The 26,986-nt window shown below is 45.5% G+C and overlaps 1 protein-coding gene across 3 annotated transcripts in view; it reads right to left on the bottom strand.

Annotated features, from left to right (window-relative positions):
* The window catches only part of LOC112256080 (ras-GEF domain-containing family member 1C), a 43,458-nt gene that overhangs the window by 8,112 nt on the left and 8,360 nt on the right, over window positions 1-26,986 (bottom strand). For all 3 annotated transcript variants that reach the window (XM_042325854.1, XM_042325856.1, XM_042325855.1), the window contains exons 2-5: window positions 8,781-9,013; window positions 7,914-8,036; window positions 7,632-7,769; window positions 1,888-2,112 (exon numbers count right to left, since the gene is read on the bottom strand). In XM_042325854.1, coding sequence (XP_042181788.1) covers window positions 1,888-2,112; window positions 7,632-7,769; window positions 7,914-8,036; window positions 8,781-9,002 — 708 coding nt within the window. In that variant the 5' untranslated portion in view covers window positions 9,003-9,013. The remainder of the gene's footprint in view (window positions 1-1,887; window positions 2,113-7,631; window positions 7,770-7,913; window positions 8,037-8,780; window positions 9,014-26,986) is intronic.

Raw genomic sequence — 26,986 nt, 5'->3', positions numbered from 1 at the left:
ACCATTCAAAGCCTGTTAATTAGCTGTAGGCTAGAGCTAACAGAGGACCATTCAAAGCCTGTTAATTAGCTGTAGGCTAGAGCTAACAGAGGACCATTCAAAGTCTGTTACTCAGCTGTAGGCTAGAGCTAACAGATGACCATTCAAAGCCTGTTACTCAGCTGTAGGCTAGAGCTAACATAGGACCATTCAAAGCCTGTCAATTAGCTGTAGGCTAGAGCTAACAGAGGACCATTCAAAGCCTGTCAATTAGCTGTAGGCTAGAGCTAACAGAGGACCATTCAAAGTCTGTTACTCAGCTGTAGGCTAGAGCTAACAGAGGACCATTCAAAGCCTGTTACTCAGCTGTAGGCTAGAGCTAACATAGGACCATTCAAAGCCTGTCAATTAGCTGTAGGCTAGAGCTAACATAGGACCATTCAAACCCTGTCAATTATCTGTAGGCTAGAGCTAACAGAGGACCATTCAAAGCCTGTTAATTAGCTGTAGGCTAGAGCTAACAGAGGACCATTCAAAGCCTGTTACTCAGCTGTAGGCTAGAGCTAACAGAGGACCATTCAAAGCCTGTTACTCCGCTGTAGGCTAGAGCTAACAGAGGACCATTCAAAGCCTGTTAATTCAAAGCCCATTCAAAGCCTGTTACTCAGCTGTAGGCTAGAGCTATTCAAAGCCTGTCAATTAGTTGACTAGAGCATGACCATTCAAAGCCTGTTCAGCTGTAGCTGTAGGCCATTCAAAGCCTGTTAATTAGCTGTAACAACAGAGGACCATTCAAAGCCTGTTACTCCGCTGTAGGCTAGAGCTAACACAGGACCATTCAAAGCCTGTTACTCAGCTGCTAGAGCTAACACAGGACCATTCAAAGCCTGTTACTCAGCTGTAGGCTAGAGCTAACACAGGACCATTCAAAGCCTGTTAATTAGCTGTAGGCTAGAGCTAACAGAGGACCATTCAAAGCCTGTTACTCCGCTGTAGGCTAGAGCTAACACAGGACCATTCAAAGCCTGTTAATTAGCTGTAGGCTAGAGCTAACAGAGAACCATTCAAAGCCTGTTACTCAGCTGTAGGCTAGAGCTAACAGAGGACCATTCAAAGCCTGTTAATTAGCTGTAGGCTAGAGCTAACACAGGACCATTCAAAGCCTGTTAATTATGTCTAGAAACAGAGAACCATTCAAAGCCTGTTACTCAGCTGTAGGCTAGAGCTAACAGAGGACCATTCAAAGCCTGTTAATTAGCTGTAGGCTAGAGCTAACACAGGACCATTCAAAGCCTGTTAATTAGCTGTAGGCTAGAGCTAACAGAGAAACCATTCAAAGCCTGTTACTCCGCTGTAGGCTAGAGCTAACAGAGGACCATTCAAAGCCTGTTACTCCGCTGTAGGCTAGAGCTAACAGAGAACCATTCAAAGCCTGTTAATTAGCTGTAGGCTAGAGCTAACAGAGGACCATTCAAAGCCTGTTACTCAGCTGTAGGCTAGAGCTAACAGAGGACCATTCAAAGCCTGTTCCTCAGCTGTAGGCTAGAGCTAACACAGGACCATTCAAAGCTAATACAGCTGGTAATCAAGCAAATGTTAGAACTAAATATCCCCTGGTTTGTTTGGAAGATTTAGGTGCTCCATCTCTCTCTCTCTCTCTTTCTCTCTCTGTCTTGATTCTCCAATTCATTTCTGTGTCTATTCCTTTCTCCCCTCTGCGTCCTCTCTCTCTTATTGTCATTTATCTCTCATCGTCTTTCTCTGTCTTTGCCTGTTTGCCTTCCTCTTCCCTCCCCCTCTCTCCTCTTCTCATCATCTCTCCCTTCGATCACACCCTTATCATTCTCTTTCATCTCTCCTCTCTCTCCTTTCATTCCTTCCTCACATTCTTCCTACCACTCTTCTTACCAGTTCCACATGGGTGAGTTGCTGTGCCAGTGTGTATGGGTCATTGCAGATAGACAGTATATCCTTCTGGATAGGTGGAGGCTTGGTCTTGAAGCCCACCAGCTTGTCTGAGATTGAGGAGACTGAGGAGGCATTCACTTTGACAATGCTCTCCTCTCCCTGGGCGATGGCTGCCAGCTTCTGGTTCAGTGTCTGCAAAACCTGGTTCAGTGTCTTCCAATATGCCTGGAAAGGACATATATACTTTAGAATGATTAGACAACTAATAATAATCATGATCAACACCATCATTATCATTCTCACCCTCCTCATCATCATCACCACAATCATCATAACGACCACTGTCAAACGCTCCCTAAAACACTTCAGCGAGCAGGCCTTTCTAATTGACCTGGCCCGTGTATCCTGGAAGGATATTGTCCTCATCCCGTCAGTAGAGGATGCCTGGTTGCTCTTCAAAAGCACTTTCCTCTCCATCTTATATAAGCATGCCCCATTCAAAAAATGTAGAACTAAGAACAGATATAGCCCTTGGTTCACACCAGACTTGACTGCCCTTGAACAGCACAAAAACATCCTGTGGCGTTCTGCATTAGCATTGAATAGCCCCCACAACTTTTCAGGGAAGTCAGGAACATATATACTCGTCAGTTAGTCAGTTCAAACAGAAATTTGCTTCCTGTAACACTAATTCCAAAAAGGTTTGGGACACTGTAAAGTCCATGGAGAATAAGAGCACCTCCTCCCAGCTGCCCACTGCACTGAGGATAGGAAACACTGTCACCACTGATAAATCTACGATCATTTCAATAATATTTTTTCCACGGCTGGCCATGCTTTCCACCTGGCTACCCCTACCCCGTCCAACATCTCAGCACCCCCTGCAGCAACCCCCCGCGCTTCTCCTTCACCCAAATCCAGAAAGCTGATGTTCTGAAAGAACTGCAAAATCTGGATCCCTACAAATCAGCTGAGCTAGACAATCTGGACCCTCTCTTTCTAAAATGATCTGCAGAAATGGTTGCAACCCCTATTACTAGCCTATACAACCTATCTTTCGTATCGTCTGAGATCCCCAAACACTCTAGACCCAAACTGTTATAGACCTATATCCATCTTGCCCTAACTTTCAAAAATTTTCGAAAGCCAAGTTAATAAACAGATCACCGGCCATTTTGAATCCCACCGTACCTTCTCCACTATGCAATCTGGTTTCCGAGCTGGTCATGGGTGCACCTCAGCCACGCTCAAGGTCCTAAACAATATCATAACCACCATCGATAAAAGACAGTGCTGTGCAGCAGTCTTCATCGACCTGGCCAAGGCCTTGGACTCTGTCAATCACCACTTTCTTATCGGCAGACTCAATAGCCTTGGCTTCTGAAATGACTGCCTCGGCTGGTTCATCAACTACTTCTCAGATAGAGTTCAGTGTGTCAAATCGGAGGGCCTGTTGCGCGGACCTCTGGCAGTCTCTATGGGGGTGCAACAGGGCTCAATTCTCGGGCCGACTCTTTTCTCTGTATATATCAATGATGTCGCTCTTGCTGGTGGTGATTCTCTGATCCACCTCTATGCAGATGACACCATTCTGTATACATCTGGCCCTTCTTTGGACACTGTGCTAACAAACTTCCAAATGAGCTTCAACGCCATACAACAGTCATTCCGTGGCCTCCAACTGCTTTTAAATGCAAGTAAAACTAAGTGCATGCTCTTCAACCGATTGCTGCCCGCACCCTCCCACCCGACTAGCATCACTACTCTGGACGGTTCTGACCTATAATATGTGGACAACTACAAATACCTAAGTGTCTGGTTAGACTGTAAACTCTCCTTCCAGACTCATATTAGGCATCTCCAATCCAAAATTCAATCTAAAATTGGCTTCCAATTTCGCAACAAAGCATCCTTCACTCATGCTGCCAAACATACCCTCGTAAAACTGACTATCCTACCGATCTTTGACTTCGGCGATGTCATTTACAAAATAGCCCCCAACACTCTACTCAGCAAACTGGATGTAGTCTTTCACAGTGCCATCCGTTTTGTCACCAAAGCCCCATATACTACCCACCACTGCGACCTGTATGCTCTCGTTGGTTGGCCCTCACTACATATCCGTCGCCAAACCCACTGGCTCCAGGTCATCTATAAATCTCTGCTAGGTAAAGCCCCTCCTTATCTCAGCTCACTGGTCACCATAGCAACATCCACCCGTAGCACGCGCTCCAGCAGGTATATTTCACTGGTCATCCCCAAAGCCAACACTTCCTTTGGCCACCTTTCAATCCAGGTCTCCGCTGCCAATGACTGGAACGATTTGCAAAAATCTCTGAAGCTAGAGTCTTATATCTCCCTCTCTAACTTTAAGCATCAGCTGTCATAGCAGCTTACCTGTACCTGTACACAGCCAATCTGTAAATAGCACACCTCATCCCCAAATTATTACTTACCCTCTTGCTCTTTTGCACCCCAGTATCTCTACTTGCAAATCATCATCTGAACATCTATCACTCCAGCATTAATGCTAAATTGTAATTATGTTCAACTCTAGGGCCTATTCATTGCCTACCTACCTACCCTTCTACATTTGCACACACTGTACATACAGTGCCTTGCGAAAGTATTCGGCCCCCTTGAACTTTGCGACCTTTTGCCACATTTCAGGCTTCAAACATAAAGATATAAAACTGTATTTTTTTGTGAAGAATCAACAACAAGTGGGACACAATCATAAAGTGGAACGACATTTATTGGATATTTCAAACTTTTTTAACAAATCAAAAACTGAAAAATTGGGAGTGCAAAATTATTCAGCCCCTTTACTTTCAGTGCAGCAAACTCTCTCCAGAAGTTCAGTGAGGATCTCTGAATGATCCAATGTTGACCTAAATGACTAATGATGATAAATACAATCCACCTGTGTGTAATCAAGTCTCCGTATAAATGCACCTGCACTGTGATAGTCTCAGAGGTCCGTTAAAAGCGCAGAGAGCATCATGAAGAGCAAGGAACACACCAGGCAGGTCCGAGATACTGTTGTGAAGAAGTTTAAAGCCGGATTTGGATACAAAAAGATTTCCCAAGCTTTAAACATCCCAAGGAGCACTGTGCAAGCAATAATATTGAAATGGAAGGAGCATCAGACCACTGCAAATCTACCAAGACCTGGCCGTCCCTCTAAACTTTCAGCTCATACAAGGAGAAGACTGATCAGAGATGCAGCCAAGAGGCCCATGATCACTCTGGATGAACTGCAGAGATCTACAGCAATAATTTTGCACGCCCAATTTTTCAGTTTTTGATTTGTTAAAAAAGTTTGAAATATCCAATAAATGTCGTTCCACTTCATGATTGTGTCCCACTTGTTGTTGATTCTTCACAAAAAAATACAGTTTTATATCTTTATGTTTGAAGCCTGAAATGTGGCAAAAGGTCGCAAAGTTCAAGGGGGCCGAATACTTTCGCAAGGCACTGTAGATTTTTCTATTGTGTTATTGACTGTACTTTTGTTTTTGTCGCACTGCTTCGCTTTATCTTGGCCAGGTCGCAGTTGTAAATGAGAACTTGTTCTCAACTGGCCTACCTGGTTAAATAAAGTTTAAATAAATAAAATAAATAATCATCATTATCACCATCACCGCAATCATCATCATCACCATCACAATCATCACCCCCAATATCATCAGCATTCTCCTCATCATCATCACAATCAACATAATCATCACCCTCATCATCTCTCCAGACTACATCCCTCTCCTTCACAGTTTACACCCCTCTTTCACACCATTGTGCGCATGCGAGCATGTGTCCCTTTTCATCTGTGTGTGTGAGTGTGTGTTGTGTTCCCCGCAGTGTGTGCGTGTGTGTGTCCCTCCCCCGCTGAACTGTGTGGCTGTAAGGCTGGTGGTTGGGGCTGGTAGGTCGAGTCTCAGTAAATCACCCATAGCGTGTCATAAATGACCTGAAGCCAGAACACTGCCTGGGCCCTGCTCTGCAACCACAAATAGCTGCAAATTCATCACCATCACCCTCCTCTTGCTCTCTCTCCATCCCTCTTCTTCCTTCTTCGCATCTACCCCCTTTCATCCTACTCCACTTCCCCTCCCTGCTCTTCCTCCCCTTCCTGCTCTCCATTTTCCATCCCTCTCTACCTCCCCCTCATCCCCATGCCCCCCTAATCCTTCATCATCATCCATTTCTTTCTCTCTCTTTCCTTGAGGCTGCAGAGCCAATGCAAGAACCCCTCCCCTCGTTGCTCTTTCTATTCTCTCTCTCTCCCTCTCAATTTCAATTTAAGGGCTTTATTGGAAAGGGAAACAACTGTTAACCTCTCAAGTGAAGAATCACTTGCTTTTAGGTGGTTGTAGAATTTAAGGTCTCTTTTCTGGATTTTGATAATTTTGTGGGCAGTGTGCACATAGCCTGTCTTCTCTTGAGAGCCAGGTCTGCCTACAGCCTACTTTCTCAATAGCAAGACTATGCTCACTGAGTCTACATAGTCAAAGATTTACTTAATTTTGGGTCATTCATAGTGGTCAGGTATTCTGTGACTGCGTACTCTCTGTTTAGGGCCAAATAGCATTCTAGTTTGCTCAGTTTTTTGGTTAATTCTTTCCAATGTGACATGTAATTATCTTTTTGTCTTCTCTTGATTTGGTTGGGTCTAATTGTGTTGCTGTCCTAGGGCTCTGTGGGGTCTGTTTGTGAACAGAGCCCCAGGACCAGCTTTCTTAGGGGGCTCTTCTCCAGGTTCATCTCTCTGTAGGTGATGGCTTGTTCATGGCTTGTTATGGTTGTAGAATTTAACGGCTCTATTCTGGATTTGGTTCATTAGCGGGTATCGGCCTAATTCTGCTCTGCATGCATTATTTGGTGTTTTACGTTGTACACGGAGTCTCAATTTGGTGTTTGTCCCATTTCAATTTGGTGTTTGTCCCTCATAATGGGTTCTAGAACTGATTCAAGTATTTTTAGTGTATAGTGTAAGTGATTCGTCATAGTGAAGGCGTAGATCCAGGTTTTCTGGGTCTGTATCTTTTTGGTTGGATAGGTTAATCATTTTATTTCTTAGGTTTTTGCATTCTTCATCAAACTATTTGTCATTGTTGTTTATTTTCTTATAGGGGTGTTAGTGGGCTGACTGTGAACGCTCTGAGAGACTCTGGGTTGAGGTCAGTGATAAAGTATTCTACAGTACTACTGCCAAGGGATGAGCTGTAGGTGTACCTACCATAGGAGTCCCCTCGAAGCCTACCATTGACTATGGACAGACCCAGCGTGCGACAGAGCTGCAGGAGTTGTGACCCATCTCTCTCTCTCCCTCTCTCTCTCTCCCTCTCCCTCCTCTCTCTCTTCTCTCGCCCCCCTCTCCCTCTCCTTCGCTCTCTTTCTCCTTCCTCTCTTTCCCTCTCTCTCTCTCTTTCATTCTTTCTCTCGCCCTCCTCTCTCTCTCTCTCCCTCTCTCTCTCTCCGTCCTCTCGCGCGCTCTCTCCCTCCTCTCTCGCTCTTTCTCACTCTCTTCTCTCTCCCTCCCCTCTCCCTCTCTCTCTCTCTCTCTCTCGTTCTTTCTCTACTCTTTTCTCTCCCCCTATTCCCGCTCTCTCCTGTAATGCAGTAGAAGAGGAATGCATAACATTGCACTGTTTTGTACATTCAGAGTGCCACACCCATTCACCCGACTGAGTCTCCTTTCTGAGAGTATGGAGGGTAGCCTCTCATACTCCCTCCCTCCCTCTCACCTCATCACAGGGTGCTATCCTGTGGATGATATCTTTGAAAAGGCCCACCATCTTCTCCTCTCTGAAGTCTGTGGGAAACGTCTCTGTCCACTCAGTCAGCAGCTGCAGGATCTTGGGACCAAACTTCCTCACTTTAGCCTGTGAGGAGACACAGTCAGAGTCACTGGGATGGAATGTTTGTGTGTGTGTGTGTGTGTGTGTGTGTGTGTGTGTGTGTGTGTGTGTGTGTGTGTGTGTGTGTGTGTGTGTGTGTGTGTGTGTGTGTGTGTAAGCAGTGCTGACCGTGTCCATTGGACTCTGGTCCAACTGTTGTTGTTTGATGCAGGTGTCACAGAGTCTGGCCAGCAGCTCAGGAGGAGAGATGAACAGACGAGCACTCAGCAGGAACGTAAACACATAGGCTTTCTGTGGAGGGAGACAATGGGTTAAACACATAGGCTTTCTGTGGAGGGAGACAATGGGTTAAACACATAGGCTTTCCATGGAGGGAACAATGGGTTAAACACATAGGCTTTCTGTGGAGGGAGACAATGGGTTAAACACATAGGCTTTCCATGGAGGGAGACAATGGGTTAAACACATAGGCTTTCTGTGGAGGGAGACAATGGGTTAAACACATAGGCTTTCTGTGGAGGGAGACAATGGGTTAAACACATAGGCTTTCCATGGAGGGAGACAATGGGTTAAACACATAGGCTTTCTGTGGAGGGAGACAATGGGTTAAACACATAGGCTTTCCATGGAGGGAGACAATGGGTTAAACACATAGGCTTTCTGTGGAGGGAGACAATGGGTTAAACACATAGGCTTTCCATGGAGGGAGACAATGGGTTAAACACATAGGCTTTCTGTGGAGGGAGACAATGGGTTAAACACATAGGCTTTCTGTGGAGGGAGACAATGGGTTAAACACATAGGCTTTCTGTGGAGGGAGACAATGGGTTAAACACATAGGCTTTCTGTGGAGGGAGACAATGGGTTAAACACATAGGCTTTCTGTGGAGGGAGACAATGGGTTAAACACATAGGCTTTCTGTGGAGGGAGACAATGGGTTAACACATCCAGTATTTCCATTTTCATTAACATTATATTTCTACTACTATTTATACTGCTGAAGCTGGGGCCACTACTACCAGCGTAGTGTTTACCTCTGGGTAGTAGTCTGCGGTGGGCACCAGGTGCTGGATGAGAGTGTCCAGAGAGGCGGAGGTAATGGGGGGTCCGTCGGCCACGCAAGCCCCAGGTCCTCTGGCCTCCTGGGGGCCTTCCTCCTCCTCAGGGTCAGCCTCAGAGCAGGTGGAGGCCAGGTGGGGGCTGAAGCCACTGGGGGTGAACATGGTGCCTGCTGCTGGGAACACAGTCTGGGGCATTCCTCTCCTGGCTGGGATGGACAGACAGAGAGATACATTCAGCAGGCTAGCTGTTTACCCTCTCAGAGCGTTATCTCTAGTTCAGTCTCCACTACACACTCATTCCATCCCAGTGACTTTACAACCTGCCAGCCACAGCCTCCGTTGTTGGGGGAAATGGAACCCCCAGCAGGCCGTCTCGAAGGACGATGCAATACAAGAGGGGAAATGTGTGTCATACTGTCGCCGTCGAGACCTTTGCCGTAAGAAAGTGTTCCGTTTCCTCTCTCCCTAAGCCTTATCTCTCTCCCTAACCCTTATCTCTCATCCTAACCCTTATCTCTCTCCCTAACCCTTATCTCTCTCCCTAACCCTTATCTCTCTCCCTAACCCTTATCTCTCTCTCTACCCCTCATCTCTCTCTCTAACCCTTATCTCTCTCTCTACCCCTCATCTCTCTCTCTAACCCTTATCTCTCTCCCTAATCCTTATCTCTCTCCCTAACCCTTATCTCTCTCCCTAACCCTTATCTCTCTCCCTAACCCTTATCTCTCTCCCTAACCCTTATCTCTCTCCCTAACCCTTATCTCTCTCTCTACCCCTCATCTCTCTCTCTAACCCTTATCTCTCTCCCTAACCCTTATCTCTCTCCCTAACCCTAACCCTTATCTCTCTCTCCTAACCCTTATCTCTCTCCATAACCCTTATCTCTCTCCTAACCCTATCTCTCTCCCTAACCCTTATCTCTCTCCTAACCCTTATCTCTCTCTCCTAACCCTTATCTCTCTCCCTAACCCTTATCTCTCTCCCTAACCCTTATCTCTCTCCCTAACCCTTATCTCTCTCCCTAACCCTTATCTCTCTCTCTAACCCTTATCTCTCTCTCTAACCCTTATCTCTCTCCCTAACCCTTATCTCTCTCTCTAACCCTTATCTCTCTCCCTAACCCTTATCTCTCTCCCTAACCCTTATCTCCCTCTCTACCCCTCATCTCTCTCTCTATGTACCCCTGGTCTCTCTCTCTACCACTCATTCCTCTCCCTAACCCTTATCTCTCTCCCTAACCCTTATCTCTCTCTCTTACCCCTCATCTCTCTCTCTATGTACCCCTGGTCTCTCTATCTACCACTCATTCCTTTCCCTAACGTTTATCTCTTTCCCTAACCCTTATCTCTCTCCCTAACCCTCATCTCTCTCCCTAACCCTTATCTCCCTCTCTACCCCTCATCTCTCTCTCTATGTACCCCTGGTCTCTCTCTCTACCACTCATTCCTCTCCCTAACCCTTATCTCTCTCCCTAACCCTTATCTCTCTCTCTTACCCCTCATCTCTCTCTCTATGTACCCCTGGTCTCTCTATCTACCACTCATTCCTTTCCCTAACGTTTATCTCTTTCCCTAACCCTTATCTCTCTCCCTAACCCTCATCTCTCTCCCTAACCCTTATCTCTCTCCCTACCCCTCATCTCTCTCCCTAACCCTTATCTCTCTCTCTCTGTACCCCTGGTCTCTCTCTCTACCACTCATTCCTCTCTCTGCCCCTCATCTCTCCCTCTCTCTCTCTACCCCTCATCTCTCTCTCTACCCCACATCTCTCTCCCTAACCCTCATCTCTCTCCCTAACCCTCATCTCTCTCCCTAACCCTTATCTCTCTCCCTAACCCTTATCTCTCTCCCTAACCCTTATCTCTCTCTCTACCCCTCATCCCTCTCTCTCTACCCCTCATCTCGCTCTCTACCCCTCATCCCTCTCTCTCTACCCCTCATCCCTCTCTCTTACCCCTCATCTGGATCTCAAGACATCACTCCCTATATTTTAGTTTTTTTACCCAAAGTCGACCTTTAATGTAACTGCTCAGTGTTTCCAGAGTTCTATGAAATATGACCTTAATTAATTCCATTATGATTGAAATTGTAATTAAGTATGTTAAAAGGCAATTTTTTTGTGTGGGTGTACCCCAACAACAGAATGTTGTGGGCGTATATCGGTCATTAAAAATGCTGATTGGCCAGCTCATCCTCCTCAGGAGGATGACATCATCCTGTATGAGGAAATAGCAAGCATTTTTAAATGGTCTATTTGAGATACTAGTTTGAGGTGTTTTAGAAATAATAAAACATCTCCAATGTATGCTTTGGCCACAAATACGAGTATAGGATGAGTCAACAACATTATTTGGGTGCGAGTCCACAGAATATACTAGTGAGACTTTCAATGGACAGTTACTTAAAAACTAAAACATTTTCTCTCAGCCTCAGGGCAAAATGTGTAGAGTAGCAGGAATTTTGCTTTAAAACTGCAAAAAATATATAGGACTTATGACAAAATAGCATTATAAAACTGAAATTGTTTCTCTCTGCACCATGGTAAAATGTGTTGAAATGCAGGAAGTTGCACATCTGTTTTCCCTAATTAATGAAATTATTTCACCTTTGGGGATGGACCTTCCACTTAAACTGTGTTTTCAAAATACCCTTCCATATACCCCTTAAAAAAACCTCTATAAAGGCATAATATATGTCAAACTGTGTAGAATTGCAGGAAATGTGTTGTACCTCCGGACCTCGTCTACAACACCTAAGAGGTGAGATGTGAAGCCGACGTAGCAAAGTTTCCTCTCCAAGACTTCCTCTTCCCTTTGTTTCTTTGCTCATATTATACACACACACACACACACACACACACACACACACACACACACACACACACACACACACACACACACACACACACACACACACACACACACACACACACACACACACAAACACACACACACACACACACACATACAAACAAACACATACAAACAAACACATACAAACAAACACAAACATATACAAACAAACACATACAAACAAACACACACACACACAAACATATACAAACAAACACATACAAACAAACACACACACACACACGCAAACACATACAAACAAACACATACAAACAAACACACACACACACGCAAACACATACAAACAAACAAACACACACACACACACACAAACAAACAAACACACACACACACGCACGCACGCACGTACACACACACGCAAACACATACAAACAAACACATACAAACAAACATACACGCACGCACACACACGCAAACACACACACACACGCACACACACAAACACATACAAACAATCACAAACAAACACACACGCACGCATGCACGCACGCACACACACAAGCAAACGCAAACACATACACACACACACACACACAAGGGGAGGCAAGGGGAAGCAGGAGAGGGTGGATGTCACTCTACTCTGCCTGCATCATCTCTGATAAAAGGTTCTTTAAAGCAGCTGACATTTCCTTGTCTTTGTCTTTGGTTGAAAGGCAGAGGTCATGGTAATCAGCAGTGCAGTGTATTTAGGCCAGCAGTCAACACCCCGCTCCTTTCATTAAGCTGTCACACCTGTCTGGGACCTGACAACATTCTAGTCTTCTGATGTAACTCTCCTCCTCTGACAGGGTGCATTTATTTCACAGCATGTACATGTATAGGCACACACACACACACACACACACACACACACACACACACACACACGCGCACGCTCGAACAGGCAGGCTGGCACACACACTGTCACCACTTTAGTCTCTGACCTTTTTGACTGTTTGGTGATAATTACATGAAAAAGATAGAGCAAAGTGAATTAAAAACAATGGATTGTGAGGTTTATTTCCTTTGTTTTGTTATTATTTAGTATGGTCAGGGTGTGAGTTGGGGCGGGCAGTCTATGTTTGTTTTTCTATGATTTGGGTATTTCTATGTTTTGGTTTTCTAGTATTTGGTTCTTTTTTATTAAACAATCAATATAACCACGGCAGGTGTCATTAGTTGTCTCTGATTGAGAATCTGCTTTGTGGTTGTACTGTGTTTTTAAATTGTCTAATAAAATCAATCAATATCTCACTTTTCCTCAGTATTTTACATATATAATTGTCTAGATGTGATTATACTGGGGAAAGCCCAGTGTGTTCTTGCAGTACCACTGCTGTGGTGTAGATTACCCTGGCACTGCCAGCTCAATGCTGTCCTAGTGGGATCCCTACAGTAAGCATTTCCTATGTAAGGCAGGGCTGACTGTCTGGCTGAGTGACTGGCTGACCGTCTGACTGGCTGGCTGACTAGCTGACTGCCTGGCTGAATGACTATGACTGGCTAACTGTCTGTCTGGCTTGCTGACTGGCTGGCTGGATGACTGGCTGAGTGGATGACTGGCTGACTGCCTGGCTGACTGGATAACTAACTGGTTGATTGACTGGCTGACTGGCTGACTGTGTAGTTAGGCCTGTACAGCTCTGTGGTCATGATGGGTGTGGCAGGACATCTGTGAGTTCAACCATGTGTCACCACTGTTCGTAGAAACTAATCCCCTGTATTAGCCCAGAGACGGATGAGCGGATGAGCATGAGTGTGCGTGTGAGTGTGTGGGTGCTCAGTTGGTACCTCTGTTACACACGGACGCAGGCACACGTATGCACACACACACACGCCCAAACACACCAATCACCCCCATCATTTATTCATGACATGACGATATCGCCAGGTGATGCATCATGGTCTAGCAGTATAGGAAACAATAATACACACATCCTGTCTGATGTGTTTTACAGTAGTGCTGACACACATCTTCAGTATCAGACACATTTAGCCGCGCCAAAATAATTATGAATTATGCTGCAATGCTTTTTGCACAATTTCCAGCAAAATAGATGAGATCCCCCTGCAGACATACCCATAACCTACTGTAGAACCAACCTGCTGTTAACACCTCTAAAAGTCAAAGGGGGTTCAGTATTTATATATTTATATCGGTCCGCTAATACAGCACTATTAAAGGCCCAGTGCACTACTTTTGTCATAACATATCAAAAATAAAACGTTAAAAAAAGATATATTATGATTTTTCAGCACGCCTACTTCCCACAGCTATACCTGAAGATATAACACCTTTGTATTTATTTGATAAAATATTGAATTTGGGCAATACTACTATAGCCCACACAAATGCATTGAATAACACATTCATACATGGAAAAACAGACTGTAAAAAAGTCTATCAAACAGAAGAAGGGTTTGAAGTGTCTGCCCAATGTCTAGGAGATATAAGAAAACTCAGGAAACATTTTAGTTTTTTTTGTATACATATTTAACTCCTTTTTTGTTAGCACAAATTGACCTCCATTTAATTGAAATGTAATTTATTTTGGGCATATACAACAACATGTACAATGTGGACCCAGAGGATATCACTTGAAAGTATTCATTAAAACGCTTGTTTCCAAAGTGGTCCTCGATGGTAAAAACACGAACACATAATGATTAAAAGACAAGACAAAATTACAAACAACCATAAAGACATTCATTTATATTGACGTCCTGAAAAGTGTCACTATTCACTGCACTTCTCCCTAACCTTAAAAATCAAATCATTTCACATTAAAACAATCTATTAATTACACATCATAACGACCCTTCAAATCAATACACCTGACCAGCAGCAGGGGCACAAGGGTCAGTGGAGTGGTTTCCCTGACTTACACAACCTTGTCCAAATGAAATACCTAGGGAAGGCTATTACCTTCAGACAAGTCTTGTGACAGTTGGGGGTCATTGCAAACGGAGAACATGATTGTGTTCGTTGAGAGTCTCCTCTTTCCAAAGTGGGATCATATTAGTTAGTAGGCCAAACCGTTCGGACCAGTGGAGGTCGGTGACGTTTAGGATGAGGGTCGGTGACGTTTAGGATGAGGGTCGGTGACGTTTAGGATGAGGGTCGGTGACATTTAGGATGAGGGTCGGTGACGTTTAGGATGAGGGAGGATGACTATTGTCTTTATGAGCATGGCCTTATTTCTATTACAGCATATTGGATGACTGTCATTTTTATTCTATTCACCCAGTTCAATGTTTAGGCTACTACATGATACTCACATCCTGTACCCATCATGAGGTTGCTACAACCGAGCTTATGAATGAAAGTCTACAGTGTAGGTACGCAGGTCGAGAGAAAAATGTGCAATCAAGGTGACAGTTAGTGCGACATTCAGCGTTTTTCAACAGACTCGGTAGAAAGAATTACACCCCTGATCACATGCGAACACAGTTCACTTTCATAGCAGCCACATACAAACAGCATGATACCTGTGATTGTTTTATAATTCCTTCTTGCATCTACGTGCTCTCCTACTCTCACCTTTTACCTTTGCTTGTGGACTTCAGTGCACAACACATCAGCTGTATGTGACCAGGCAAAAAAAAACTTTCCAAGCCAAACCTTCATATCACAACCGCAAACCGCTATACACAGCCTACATTGTTATTGGCTATTAGCTAAAGTTAGCTAATGTTAGCTAATGCCATAGACAACATAGCTACTAGACTATTAAGGATTAAGATGTTCTTCCGTCACATTCCCATAGGGCCTGGAACATCACATCAACTAAAACACAGCAGGTGTTTATCATACTACCTGGCTGAGACCAACAGCAGCAGCAGAAGTGTGTGTGTGTGTCTAGAATCTAGACAGATGTAAGTCTCATTGTGCAGTAAGTCTCATTGTGGAGTAGATATACAGCCACCTACAGACAACCTTTTGTTCCAGTGGGGCTGCTATCCTTACCATCATGGGGAGCTTCTTGCTTTGTTCTGTCAGGATTAACACAGGGTGCCACTGTCTGCAGAGATTTACACACACACGCACACACATACCGCCCGTGAGCACACACACTCTGCCCTTGAAAGAAAGGCATTCGCTTGACTGAGGTTCTAAGGCTGTCAGACTCCTCCCTCCATATCTTTCTCTTTTTTCACATGTTCCCTTTCTCTCTTTCTTTCTTTCTCTCTTTCTTTGTTTCTTTCTTTCTTTCTTTCTTTCTTTCTTTCTCTCTTTCTTTCTTTCTTTCTTTCTTTCTTTCTCTCTTTCTTTCTTTCTTTCTTTCTTTCTTTCTTTCTTTCTTTCTTTCTTTCTTTCTTTCTTTCTTTCTTTCTTTCTTTCTTTCTTTCTTTCTTTCTTTCTTCCATTGTCACTCTCATACAGAGACACACTCTCCTCTCTACAAAAGGGAAAAGAAATAAACATAAATATGGGTTGTATTTACAATGGTGTTTGTTCTTCACTGGTTGCTCTTTTCTTGTGTCAACAGGTCACAAATCTTGCTGCTGTGATGGTACACTGTTGTATTTCCCACAATAGATATGGGAGTTTATCAAAACTGGGTTTGTTTTTGAATTCTTTGTGGATCTGTGTAATCTGAGGGATATATGTGTCTCTAATATGGTCATACATTTGGCAGGAGGTTAGAAAGTGCAGCTCAGTTTCACCTAATTTTGTGGGCAGTGTGCACAGCCTGTCTTCGCTTGAGAGACAGGTCTGAGTCTTTATATAGTCAAAGCTTTCCTTAATTTTGGGTCAGTCACAGTGGTCAGATATTTTGCCATTGTGTATTCTCTGTTTAGGGCCAAATAGCATTCCAGTTTGCTCAGTTTTTCGGTTAATTCTTTCCAATGTAACAAGTAATTATCTTTTTGTTTTCTCATGATTTTGTTGGGTCTAATTGTGTTGCTGTCCTGGGACTCTGTGGGGTCTGTTTGCGAACAGAGCCCCAGGACCAGCTTGCTTAGGGGATTCTTCTCCAGGTTCATCTCTCTGTAGGTGATGGCTTTGTTATGGAAGGTTTGGGAATCGCTTCCTTTTAGGTGGTTGTAGAATTTATTGGCTCTTTTCTGGATTTTGATAATTAGCGGGTATCGACCTAATTCTGCTCTGCATGCATTATTTGGTGTTCTATGTTGTGCTCTCTCTCTCTCTCTTTGTGTCTCTCTCTCTCTCTCTCTCCCCCCTTCTCTCTCTCTCCCGTTCTCTCTCTACTCCCCCTTTCTCTCAACCCCCCCTCTCTCTCACTCTGTCTCTCTCTACCCCCCTCTCTCGCTCTGTCTCTCTCTACCCCCTCTCTCTACCCTATCTCTCTGCTCCCTCTCTCTACCCTCTCTCTCTGTCTCTCTCTACCCTCTCTCTCTGCTCCCTCTCTCTACCCTCTCTCTCTACCCCCCTCTCTCTACCCTCTCTCTCTGCTCCCTCTCTCTACCCCCTTTCTCTCAACTCCCCCTCTCTCTACCCTCTCTCTCTGCTCCCTCTCTCTACCCCACTCTATCTACTCCCCCTTTCTCTCTCTAACCCCACTCTCTCCCTCTACCCCACTCTCTCTCTACCCCCCTCTTTCTCTCTAACCCCACACTCTCCCTCTACCCCACTCTCTCTCTACCCCCCTCTTTCTCTCTTACCCCACTCTCTCCCTCTACCTCTCTCTACCCCCCTCTTTCTCTCTACCCCCTCTCTCTCTCTAACCCCCTTTCTCTCTCTACCCCCTCTCTCTCTCTACCCCTCTCTCTCTACCCCTCTCTCTCTCTAACCCCCTTTCTCTCTCTCTCTCCTCCTCTCTCCCCACTCTCTCTCTACCCCCTCTCTCTCTCTAACCCCCTTTCTCTCTCTACCCCCTCTCTCTCTCTCTCTCTCTGTCTCTCTCCCCACTCTCTCTCTACTACCCCCTCTCTCTAATCCCCCTTTCTCTCTCTCTCCTCCTCTCTCTACCCCTCTCTCTCTTTCTGTCTCTCTCCCCCTCTCTTGCTCTACCCCTCTCTCTCTCTCTCCCTCTCTCTCTGTGAAACCTGTTCCCCAACCTGAATGACTCACACACTTGTCTGTCAGTGAGGCAGAAAGGAGAGGCAGGAGAGAGAGGAGAGACACAGCTACCAGCCTGCTCTCTCAGACACAGAGGTTAGAGGTCAGGGGAGTTGGGGATTTGGGGACAACTCTAAAATCAGACGGTAGTGTAGTGGAGAGAGGAGTGGGAGCGGCAGGCTGAATCCGTGAGGTAGCAAATCTCTGTCTGGATTCTTAGACATATAGGATTAAGGGGCCTGTTGGGGTTAAAGGGTTAATGAGCAGGGCCATTGAGGACAGATTCACAATATGCCAGCTGATTCAGTCAGGCATTAAATCTCAGTCTGCCCTCTCAGACATAGAGGTCAAGGGTTAGAGGTCAGGGGGTAAAATCCATTGCTTCCTGAGTACAGTCAGGGCTTTGTTTACACCAGGGTCAATCCAAGGTTGAGAGCCCCTCTTCCAACTTTTTTATTCAGCCTGGCCCAGGCTGTTTTAGTGTCTTATTCAGAGACCTTGGAAGCTGTATAAAAGCCTAGAGAGGCTGAGGAAGTATAGACACCCGGGCTGTTTTACAGTGTCAATTTCAATTTTCATGTCAATTTATCACTCCCAAAGTCAGACTGAAGCGATGACAAGACCAGTTGTGTCTCTGTACAGCAGCAGGCAGAGATCCTAGCTGTTATCCTATGTCTGAGAGACAGTATCTAGCAGGGAGGAGACAGAGGATTTATTATTTAGTATGTCATACAGTACATGACCAAAAGTATGTTGATACCTGCTCGTCGAACGTCTCATTCCAAAATCATGGGCGTTACTATGGAGTTGGTCTCCGCTTTGCTGCTCAAATAAGGGGCTCCCGAGTGGTGCAGTGGTCTAAGACAAGGCAGCTCAGTGTTAGATGTGTCACCTCTGCATCACATCACATTGCACGGTGCACTATTGGCCCAGCGTCGTCCGGGTTTGGCCGGGGTAGGCCGTCATTGTAAATTAAGAATTAGTTCTTAACTGACTTGCCTAGTTAAATAAAGGTTACATATAAAAAATGTAAAAAGCAGCCTCCACTCTTCTGGGAAGGCTTTCCACCAGATGTTGGAACATTGCTGCTATAACAGCCTCCACTCTTCTGGGAAGGCTTTCCACCAGATGTTGGAACATTGCTGCTATAACAGCCTCCACTCTTCTGGGAAGGCTTTCCACCAGATGTTGGAACATTGCTGCTATAACAGCCTCCACTCTTCTGGGAAGGCTTTCCACCAGATGTTGGAACATTGCTGCTATAACAGCCTCCACTCTTCTGGGAAGGCTTTCCACTAGATGTTGGAACATTGCTGCTATAACAGCCTCCACTCTTCTGGGAAGGCTTTCCACCAGATGTTGGAACATTGCTGCTATAACAGCCTCCACTCTTCTGGGAAGGCTTTCCACTAGATGTTGGAACACTGCTGCTATAACAGCCTCCACTCTTCTGGGAAGGCTTTCCACCAGATGTTGGAACATTGCTGCTATAACAGCCTCCACTCTTCTGGGAAGGCTTTCCACCAGATGTTGGAACATTGCTGCTATAACAGCCTCCACTCTTCTGGGAAGGCTTTCCACCAGATGTTGGAACATTGCTGCTATAACAGCCTCCACTCTTCTGGGAAGGCTTTCCACCAGATGTTGGAACATTGCTGCTATAACAGCCTCCACTCTTCTGGGAAGGCTTTCCACTAGATGTTGGAACACTGCTGCTATAACAGCCTCCACTCTTCTGGGAAGGCTTTCCACCAGATGTTGGAACATTGCTGCTATAACAGCCTCCACTCTTCTGGGAAGGCTTTCCACCAGATGTTGGAACATTGCTGCTATAACAGCCTCCACTCTTCTGGGAAGGCTTTCCACCAGATGTTGGAACATTGCTGCTATAACAGCCTCCACTCTTCTGGGAAGGCTTTCCACCAGATGTTGGAACATTGCTGCTATAACAACCTCCACTCTTCTGGGAAGTCTTTCCACTAGATGTTGGAACATTGCTGCTATAACAGCCTCCACTCTTCTGGGAAGGCTTTCCACTAGATGTTTGAACATTGTAGCTATAACAGCCTTCTTCCATGAAGGCTTTCCACTAGATGTTGGAACATTGCTGCTATAACAGCCTCCACTCTTCTGGGAAGGCTTTCCACTAGATGTTGGAACATTGCTGCGGGGACTTGCTTCCATTCAGCCACAAGAGCATTAGTGAGGTGATGCACTGATGTTGGGTGATTAGGCCTTGGTCGCAGTCGGTGTTCCAATTCATCCTAAAGGTGTTAGATGGGGTTGAGGTCAAGGCTCTGTGCAGGCCAGTCAAGTTATTCCACACCGACCTCGACAAACCATTTCTGTATGAACCTGGATTTGTGCACAGGGGTATTGTCATGCTGAAACAGGAAAGGGCCTTCCCCAAACTGTTGCCACAAAGTTGGAAGCATAGAATTTCATCGTATACTGTATTTTTAAGATTTCCCTACACTGGAACTAAGGGTCCTAGCCCGAACCATGAAAAACAGCCCCAGACCATTATTCCTCATCCACCAAACTTTACAGTTGGTACTATGCATTGGGGCAGGTAGCGTATTCCTGGCATCTGCCAAACCTAGATTCGTCCGTCAGACTGCCAGATGGTGAAGCGTGATTTAGCACACCGGAGAACGCCCTTCCACTGCTCCAGAATCCAATGGCGGCAAGCTTTACACCACTCCAGCCGACGCTTGGCATTGCGCATGGTGATCTTAGGCATGTGTGCGGCTTCTTGGCCAGGGAAACCCATTTCATGAAGCTCCCGATGAACAGTTATTGTGCTGACGTTGCTTCCAGAGGCAGTTTGGAACTTGGTAGTAAGTGTTGCAACCGAGGACAGACAATTGTTATGTGCCACGCGCTTCAGCACTCGGCAATCCTGTTCTCTGAGCTTGTGTGGCATACCACTTCACAGCTGAGCCGTTGTTGCTCCTAGATGTTTCCATTTCACAATAACAGCAATAACTTACAGTTGAACAGGGCAGCTCTAGCAGGGCAGAGATTTGCCGAACTGACTTGTTGGATAGGTGGCATCGTATGACCATGCCACGTTGAAAGTCACTGAGCTCTTCAGTCAGGCCATTCTACTGCCAATGTTTGTCTATGGAGATCGCATGGCTGTGTGCTCAATTGTATATACCGGTCAGCAACAGGTGTGGCTGAAATAGCCGAATGCACTACTTTGAAGGGGTGTCCACATACTGTTGTATATAAAGTGTACCAGCTCCCTCTGGACATCTATATAGTAGAACATGTTATAACTGACAGCCAATTGGATCGACAAGATCCTTATATTCAAGTGGGTTATGAATGAGGAAGATATTACAAAAACCTTTCAGAGTCCCCTCTCAGATGCCAATGGTGACATGAAACATCCTCTATGGGTATGGCAGCAGGCTTTGTTTTGTTATTGGAATTTCCTAGTTCAAAGGTCATTCAGGATTGATCCCCCCCGGACAAGGAGATGTCAAATGTTACCCTTACCCTCCCTTTGGTGGGTGAGGAGGTGGGGTGAGGAAGAGGTAAGAAGGGACGAATAGGGGTGAGAAGAGGAGACATTCCACCCCAGGGCAGGAAGCCTGAGGCCATCTGTCTGAGGAAACCTTCTCTATCTCTGACCGAACTAGTAACTTTTCTTCCTCAGCCGCTCATCTTCCTCAGCCTCTCCTCTTCCCCTCCTCTCCCCTCCCCCTAACTCCTTCCTCTCCCCTCTCCCAAACTCCTTCCTCTCCCCCTACTCCTATGTCCCTCCTCTCCCTCCCCTAACACCCTGCTCTCCTCTCCCCCTAACTCCTTCATCTCCCCACACCCCTATGTCCCTCTACTCCACTCCCCCTAACTCCCTCCTCCTAACTCCTTCCACTCCCCTCCCCTTACTTCCTCCATCCCCTCCCCCTAACTCTTTCCATCCCCCTCCCCTAACTCCCTCCATTCCCCTCCCCCTAACTCACTCCACTCCCCTCCCCTCCCCCTAACCTAATCCCCTCCCCTAACCCTAACTTACTCCACTCCACTCCCCTCCCCTTAACTCTCTGCCCTCCCCCTAATTCCCTCCTCTCCCCCTCCCCTAACTTCATCCCCTCCCTCTAACTCTCTCCTCTTCTCTCCCCTCCCCTCCCCATAACTCCCTCCTCTCCCCTCCCCTAACTTTATCCCCCTCCCTCTAACTCTCTCCTCTCCCCTCCCCATAACTCCCCCTCCCCCCCCGCCCCCCCCCCTGACTCTCTCCTCTCCCCCACCCCTGACTCCCTCCTCTCCCCCTCCGCCTGACTCTCTCCTCTCCCCCACCCCCTGACTCTCTCCTCTCCCCCCCTCCCCCTGACTCTCTCTTCTCTCTTCTCCCCTTCCCCTGACTCTCTCCTCTCCCCCACCCCCTGACTCTCTCCTCTCCCTCTCCCCCTCCCCCTGACTCTCTCTCTCTTCTCTCCTCTCTCCTCCCCCCTGACTCTCTCCTCTCCCCCGCCCCCTGACTCTCTCTTCTCTCCTCTCCCCTCCCCCTGACTCTCTCCTCTCCCCCTCCCCCTGACTCTCTTTTCTCTCCCCTCCCCTGACTCTCTCCTCTCCCCTAACTCTCTCCTCTCTGAACATCTATAACACTTGTCATCTAATTTCAGCTCTGGTTGTTAACTCTATTAGCAAGTTCATTATTTTAGCGCCTTTTCCATTTTTAGGAACTGCTCTAAAAAAACATTGGAATACTTGTAGTGTTGACACTGTTTTGGGGCGTAGTGAGAGTGAGAGTGAGAGTGAGAGTGCTTCGGAGCGTTGTAGCACTACTGGCCTAAATCGGTGATGTTCTTAGAAAGTTGTTTGCTTTGTAGTGATTCTGTGGGCTTTATCTCAATTTGAGCCCAGACGTGTTTAAAAAAAATAGGATGTCATTTGAGCACAGTAGTTATTGATCATCACAATAATAAACCATGATGTTTTTCTCTCTCTCCACTATAATGCATCTTTCCCCTCCACTAGTCCATCCATTCCTTTCCCTGCCCTACTTCTCCACCCTCCATGTCAGGATGCCTGTACAGATGGCCCTTCAGCAGCCTGTCCTCCCAGTGGGGACTGCTGGCATGGGAGCCATTTGGCTCACCATTCTCCACAGTCACAACAGGACCCCAAAAGTCTATTGGCGTCCAGCACTATGCCTGAGGAGAATGAGTAAGGCCAGGGCCGCTTCTGCCAAGTTGAGTGGAGTTAACGCCAACATAGAGAGCGAAAAATTCCAAGCTTATGTCTCAGCGCACTTTCTAACAAACCATAAACCGCCTTCCTTTGTTTGTGGTGTGGGGGATTCAGCTGCAGACAAATGAGTGTATTGTGTTACACACATGCACCCATGTAGACACACACACACACACACACACACACACACACACACACACACACACACACACACACACACACACACACACACACACAAACACACACACACACACACACACACACACAAACTATCAAGTTACCATTGCAGTATTCCATTTCTCCACCCATACGCCACCCATCTTCTTTCTGTGGTAAGGCATATCAGTGAGAGAGAGAGAGAGGCTGAGCATAACATGAACACTTCCCTAAATCCCTCTGTTGAACAGCCACCACCATCCTGGATCAGCTTCATCAATCCCCAGTGTAAACCTCTTTGGGAATATTCTTCCAATAAACACTACCTGGGAGTGTGTGTGTTAGAGGCAACCAGCCGGGCCTACATCCCTGTTATTGAGCATTTCTCCTTTGCTCCATACTCCATCCACCTAACAGGTGTGGCATATCAAGAAACGGCATGAAACGGCATGATCAATACATAGGTGCACCTTGTGTTGAGGATAATAAAAGGTCACTCTAAAACTTGCAGTTTTGTCACACAACACAATGCCACAGATGTCACAAGATTTGAATAAGTGTCCAATTCGCATGCTGACTGCAGGAAATGTCCAACAGAGCCGTTAACAGATCATTTAATGTTAATTTCTCTATCATACGCCGCCTACAACGTAGTTAAAGAATTTGGGAGGAAGGGTTCTAAGGAGTATTTCTGTCTGTAATAAAGCCCTTTTTTTGTGGATAAACTGATTCTGATTGGATGGGCTTGACTCCCCAGTTGGATGTGCTTGACTCCAAGTGGGTGGGCCTCTGCCCTCCCAGGCCCACTCATGGCTGCACCCCTGCCCAGTCATGTGAAATCCATAGATTAGGGACAAATGTATTTATTTAAATTGACTGATTTCCTTCTATGAACTGTAACTCAATAAAATAGTTGAAATTGTTACATGTTGCATTTCTATTTTTGTTCAGTAGGGTGGTTCCTCTGTAGCTCAGTTGGTAGAGCATCAGTGCATGGATAGAATAAATCATTTTGTAGTTACCATAAGATCTTTTGGTGCGAATCAAAAAGGATTGTCAAATGTTCTTTACATTGATTTTGCACAACCATGCAAAAATAATTGCCGCTTAACGCAATCAACTACAAATAATTGGAAACCGATGCAAATCTAATACCGCTGCATTACTAATTTCATAATGTCTGTCAAGATTCTTTATCCTTTATTACCCCCACTGGACAGTGGAGCGACAGAGACATAATGTGGCATGAGAGACAGAGACATGATGAGACAGGAGAGACAGAGACATGATAAGACATGAGAGACAGAGACATGATGAGACATGAGAGACCGAGACATGATGAGACATGAGAGACAGATACATGATGACACATGAGAGACAAGAGACAGGAGAGACAGAGACATAATGTGACATGAGAGACAGAGACAAGATGAGACATGATAGACAGAGACATGATGTGACATGAGAGACAGAGACATGATGAGACATGAGAGACAGAGACATGACGTGACATGAGAGACAGAGACATGATGTGACATGAGAGATAGAGACATGATGAGACATGAGAGACAGAGACATGATGAGACATGAGAGACAGAGACATGAGAGACAGAGACATGATGAGACATGAGCGACAGACACATGAGAGACAGACACATGAGAGACAGAGACATGATGAGACATGAGAGACAGAGACATGATAAGACATGAGAGACAGAGACATGAGAGACATAAGAGAAAGAGACATGAGAGACAGAGACATGATGTGACATGAGAGACAGAGAAATGAGAGACAGAGACATGATGAGACATGAGAGACAAAGACATGATGAGATATGAGAGACAGAGACATGATGAGACATGAGAGACAGAGACATGATGAGAGACAGAGACATGATGTGACATGAGAGATAGAAACATGATGAGACATGAGAGACAGAGACATGATGAGACATGAGAGACAGAACATGAGAGACAGAGACATGATGAGACATGAGCGACAGACACATGATGACAGACACATGAGAGACAGAGACATGATGAGACATGAGAGACAGACACATGAGAGACAGAGACATGATAAGACATGAGAGACAGAGACATGAGAGACATAAGAGACACATGAGAGACAGAGACATGATGTGACATGAGAGACAGAGAAATGAGAGACAGAGACATGATGAGACATGAGAGACAAAGACATGATGAGATATGAGAGACAGAGACATGAGAGACAGAGACATGATGTAACATGACATAAAGAGACATGATGAGACATGAGAGACAGAGACATGATGTGACATGAGAGACATAATGTGACATGAGAGACAGAGACATGATGAGACATGAGAGACAGAGACATGAGAGACAGACACATGAGAGACAGAGACATGATGAGACATGAGAGACAGAGACATGATGAGACAAGAGAGACAGAGACATGATGAGACAAGAGAGACAGAGACATGAGAGACAGAGACATGATGAGATATGAGAGACAGACATGATGAGACATGAGAGACAGAGACATGATGAGACATGAGAGACCGAGACATGATGAGACATGAGAGACAGATACATGATGAGACATGAGAGACAGAGACATGAGAGACAGACACATGATGAGACATGAGAGACAGAGACATGATGAGACAAGAGAGACAGAGACATGATGAGACAAGAGAGACAGAGACATGAGAGACAGAGACATGATGAGATATGAGAGACAGACATGATGAGACATGAGAGACAGAGACATGATGAGACATGAGAGACCGAGACATGATGAGACATGAGAGACAGATACATGATGAGACATGAGAGACAGAGACATGACGTGACATGAGAGACAGAGACATGATGTGACATGAGAGACAGAGACATGATGAGATATGAGAGACAGACATGATGAGACATGAGAGACAGAGACATGATGAGACATGAGAGACCGAGACATGATGAGACATGAGAGACAGATACATGATGAGACATGAGAGACAGAGACATGACAGACACATGATGAGACATGAGAGACAGAGACATGATGAGACAAGAGAGACAGAGACATGATGAGACAAGAGAGACAGAGACATGAGAGACAGAGACATGATGAGACATGAGAGACAGAGACATGATGAGACATGAGAGACAGAGACATGATGAGACATGAGAGACAGAGACATGATGAGACATGAGAGACAGATACATGATGAGACATGAGAGACAGAGACATGACGTGACATGAGAGACAGAGACATGATGTGACATGAGAGACAGAGACATGATGAGACATGAGAGACAGAGACATGATGAGACATGAGAGACAGAGACATGATGAGATATGAGAGACAGAGACATGATGAGACATGAGAGACAGAGACATGATGAGACATGATAGACAGAGACATGATTAGACATGAGAGACAGAGACATGATGTGACATGAGAGACAGAGACATGATGAGACATGAGAGACAGAGACATGATGAGACATGAGAGACAGAGACATGAGAGACAGAGACATAATGTGACATGAGAGAGAGACATGATGAGACATGAGAGACAGAAACATAATGAGACATGAGACAGAGACATGATGTGACATGAGAGATAGAGACATGAGAGACAGAGACATGATGAGAGATGAGAGACAGAGACATGAGAGACAGAGACATGATGAGAGACAGAGACATGAGAGACAGAGACATGAGACAGAGACATGATGTGACATGAGAGATAGAGACATGAGAGACAGAGACATGATGAGAGACAGAGACATGAGAGACAGAGACATGAGAGACAGAAACATGATGTGACATGAGAGACAGAGACATGATGTGACATGAGAGACAGAGACATGAGAGACAGAGACATGATGAGACATGAGAGACAGAGACATGATGAGACATGATAGACAGAGACATGATGAGACATGAGAGACAGA

The sequence above is a fragment of the Oncorhynchus tshawytscha genome, linkage group LG08, assembly GCF_018296145.1.
Source record: "Oncorhynchus tshawytscha isolate Ot180627B linkage group LG08, Otsh_v2.0, whole genome shotgun sequence".
Taxonomy (NCBI): Eukaryota; Metazoa; Chordata; class Actinopteri; order Salmoniformes; family Salmonidae; genus Oncorhynchus; species Oncorhynchus tshawytscha.
The sequence above is the reverse complement of the archived record's forward strand: the minus strand, read 5'-3'. Positions and strand labels throughout refer to the sequence as shown.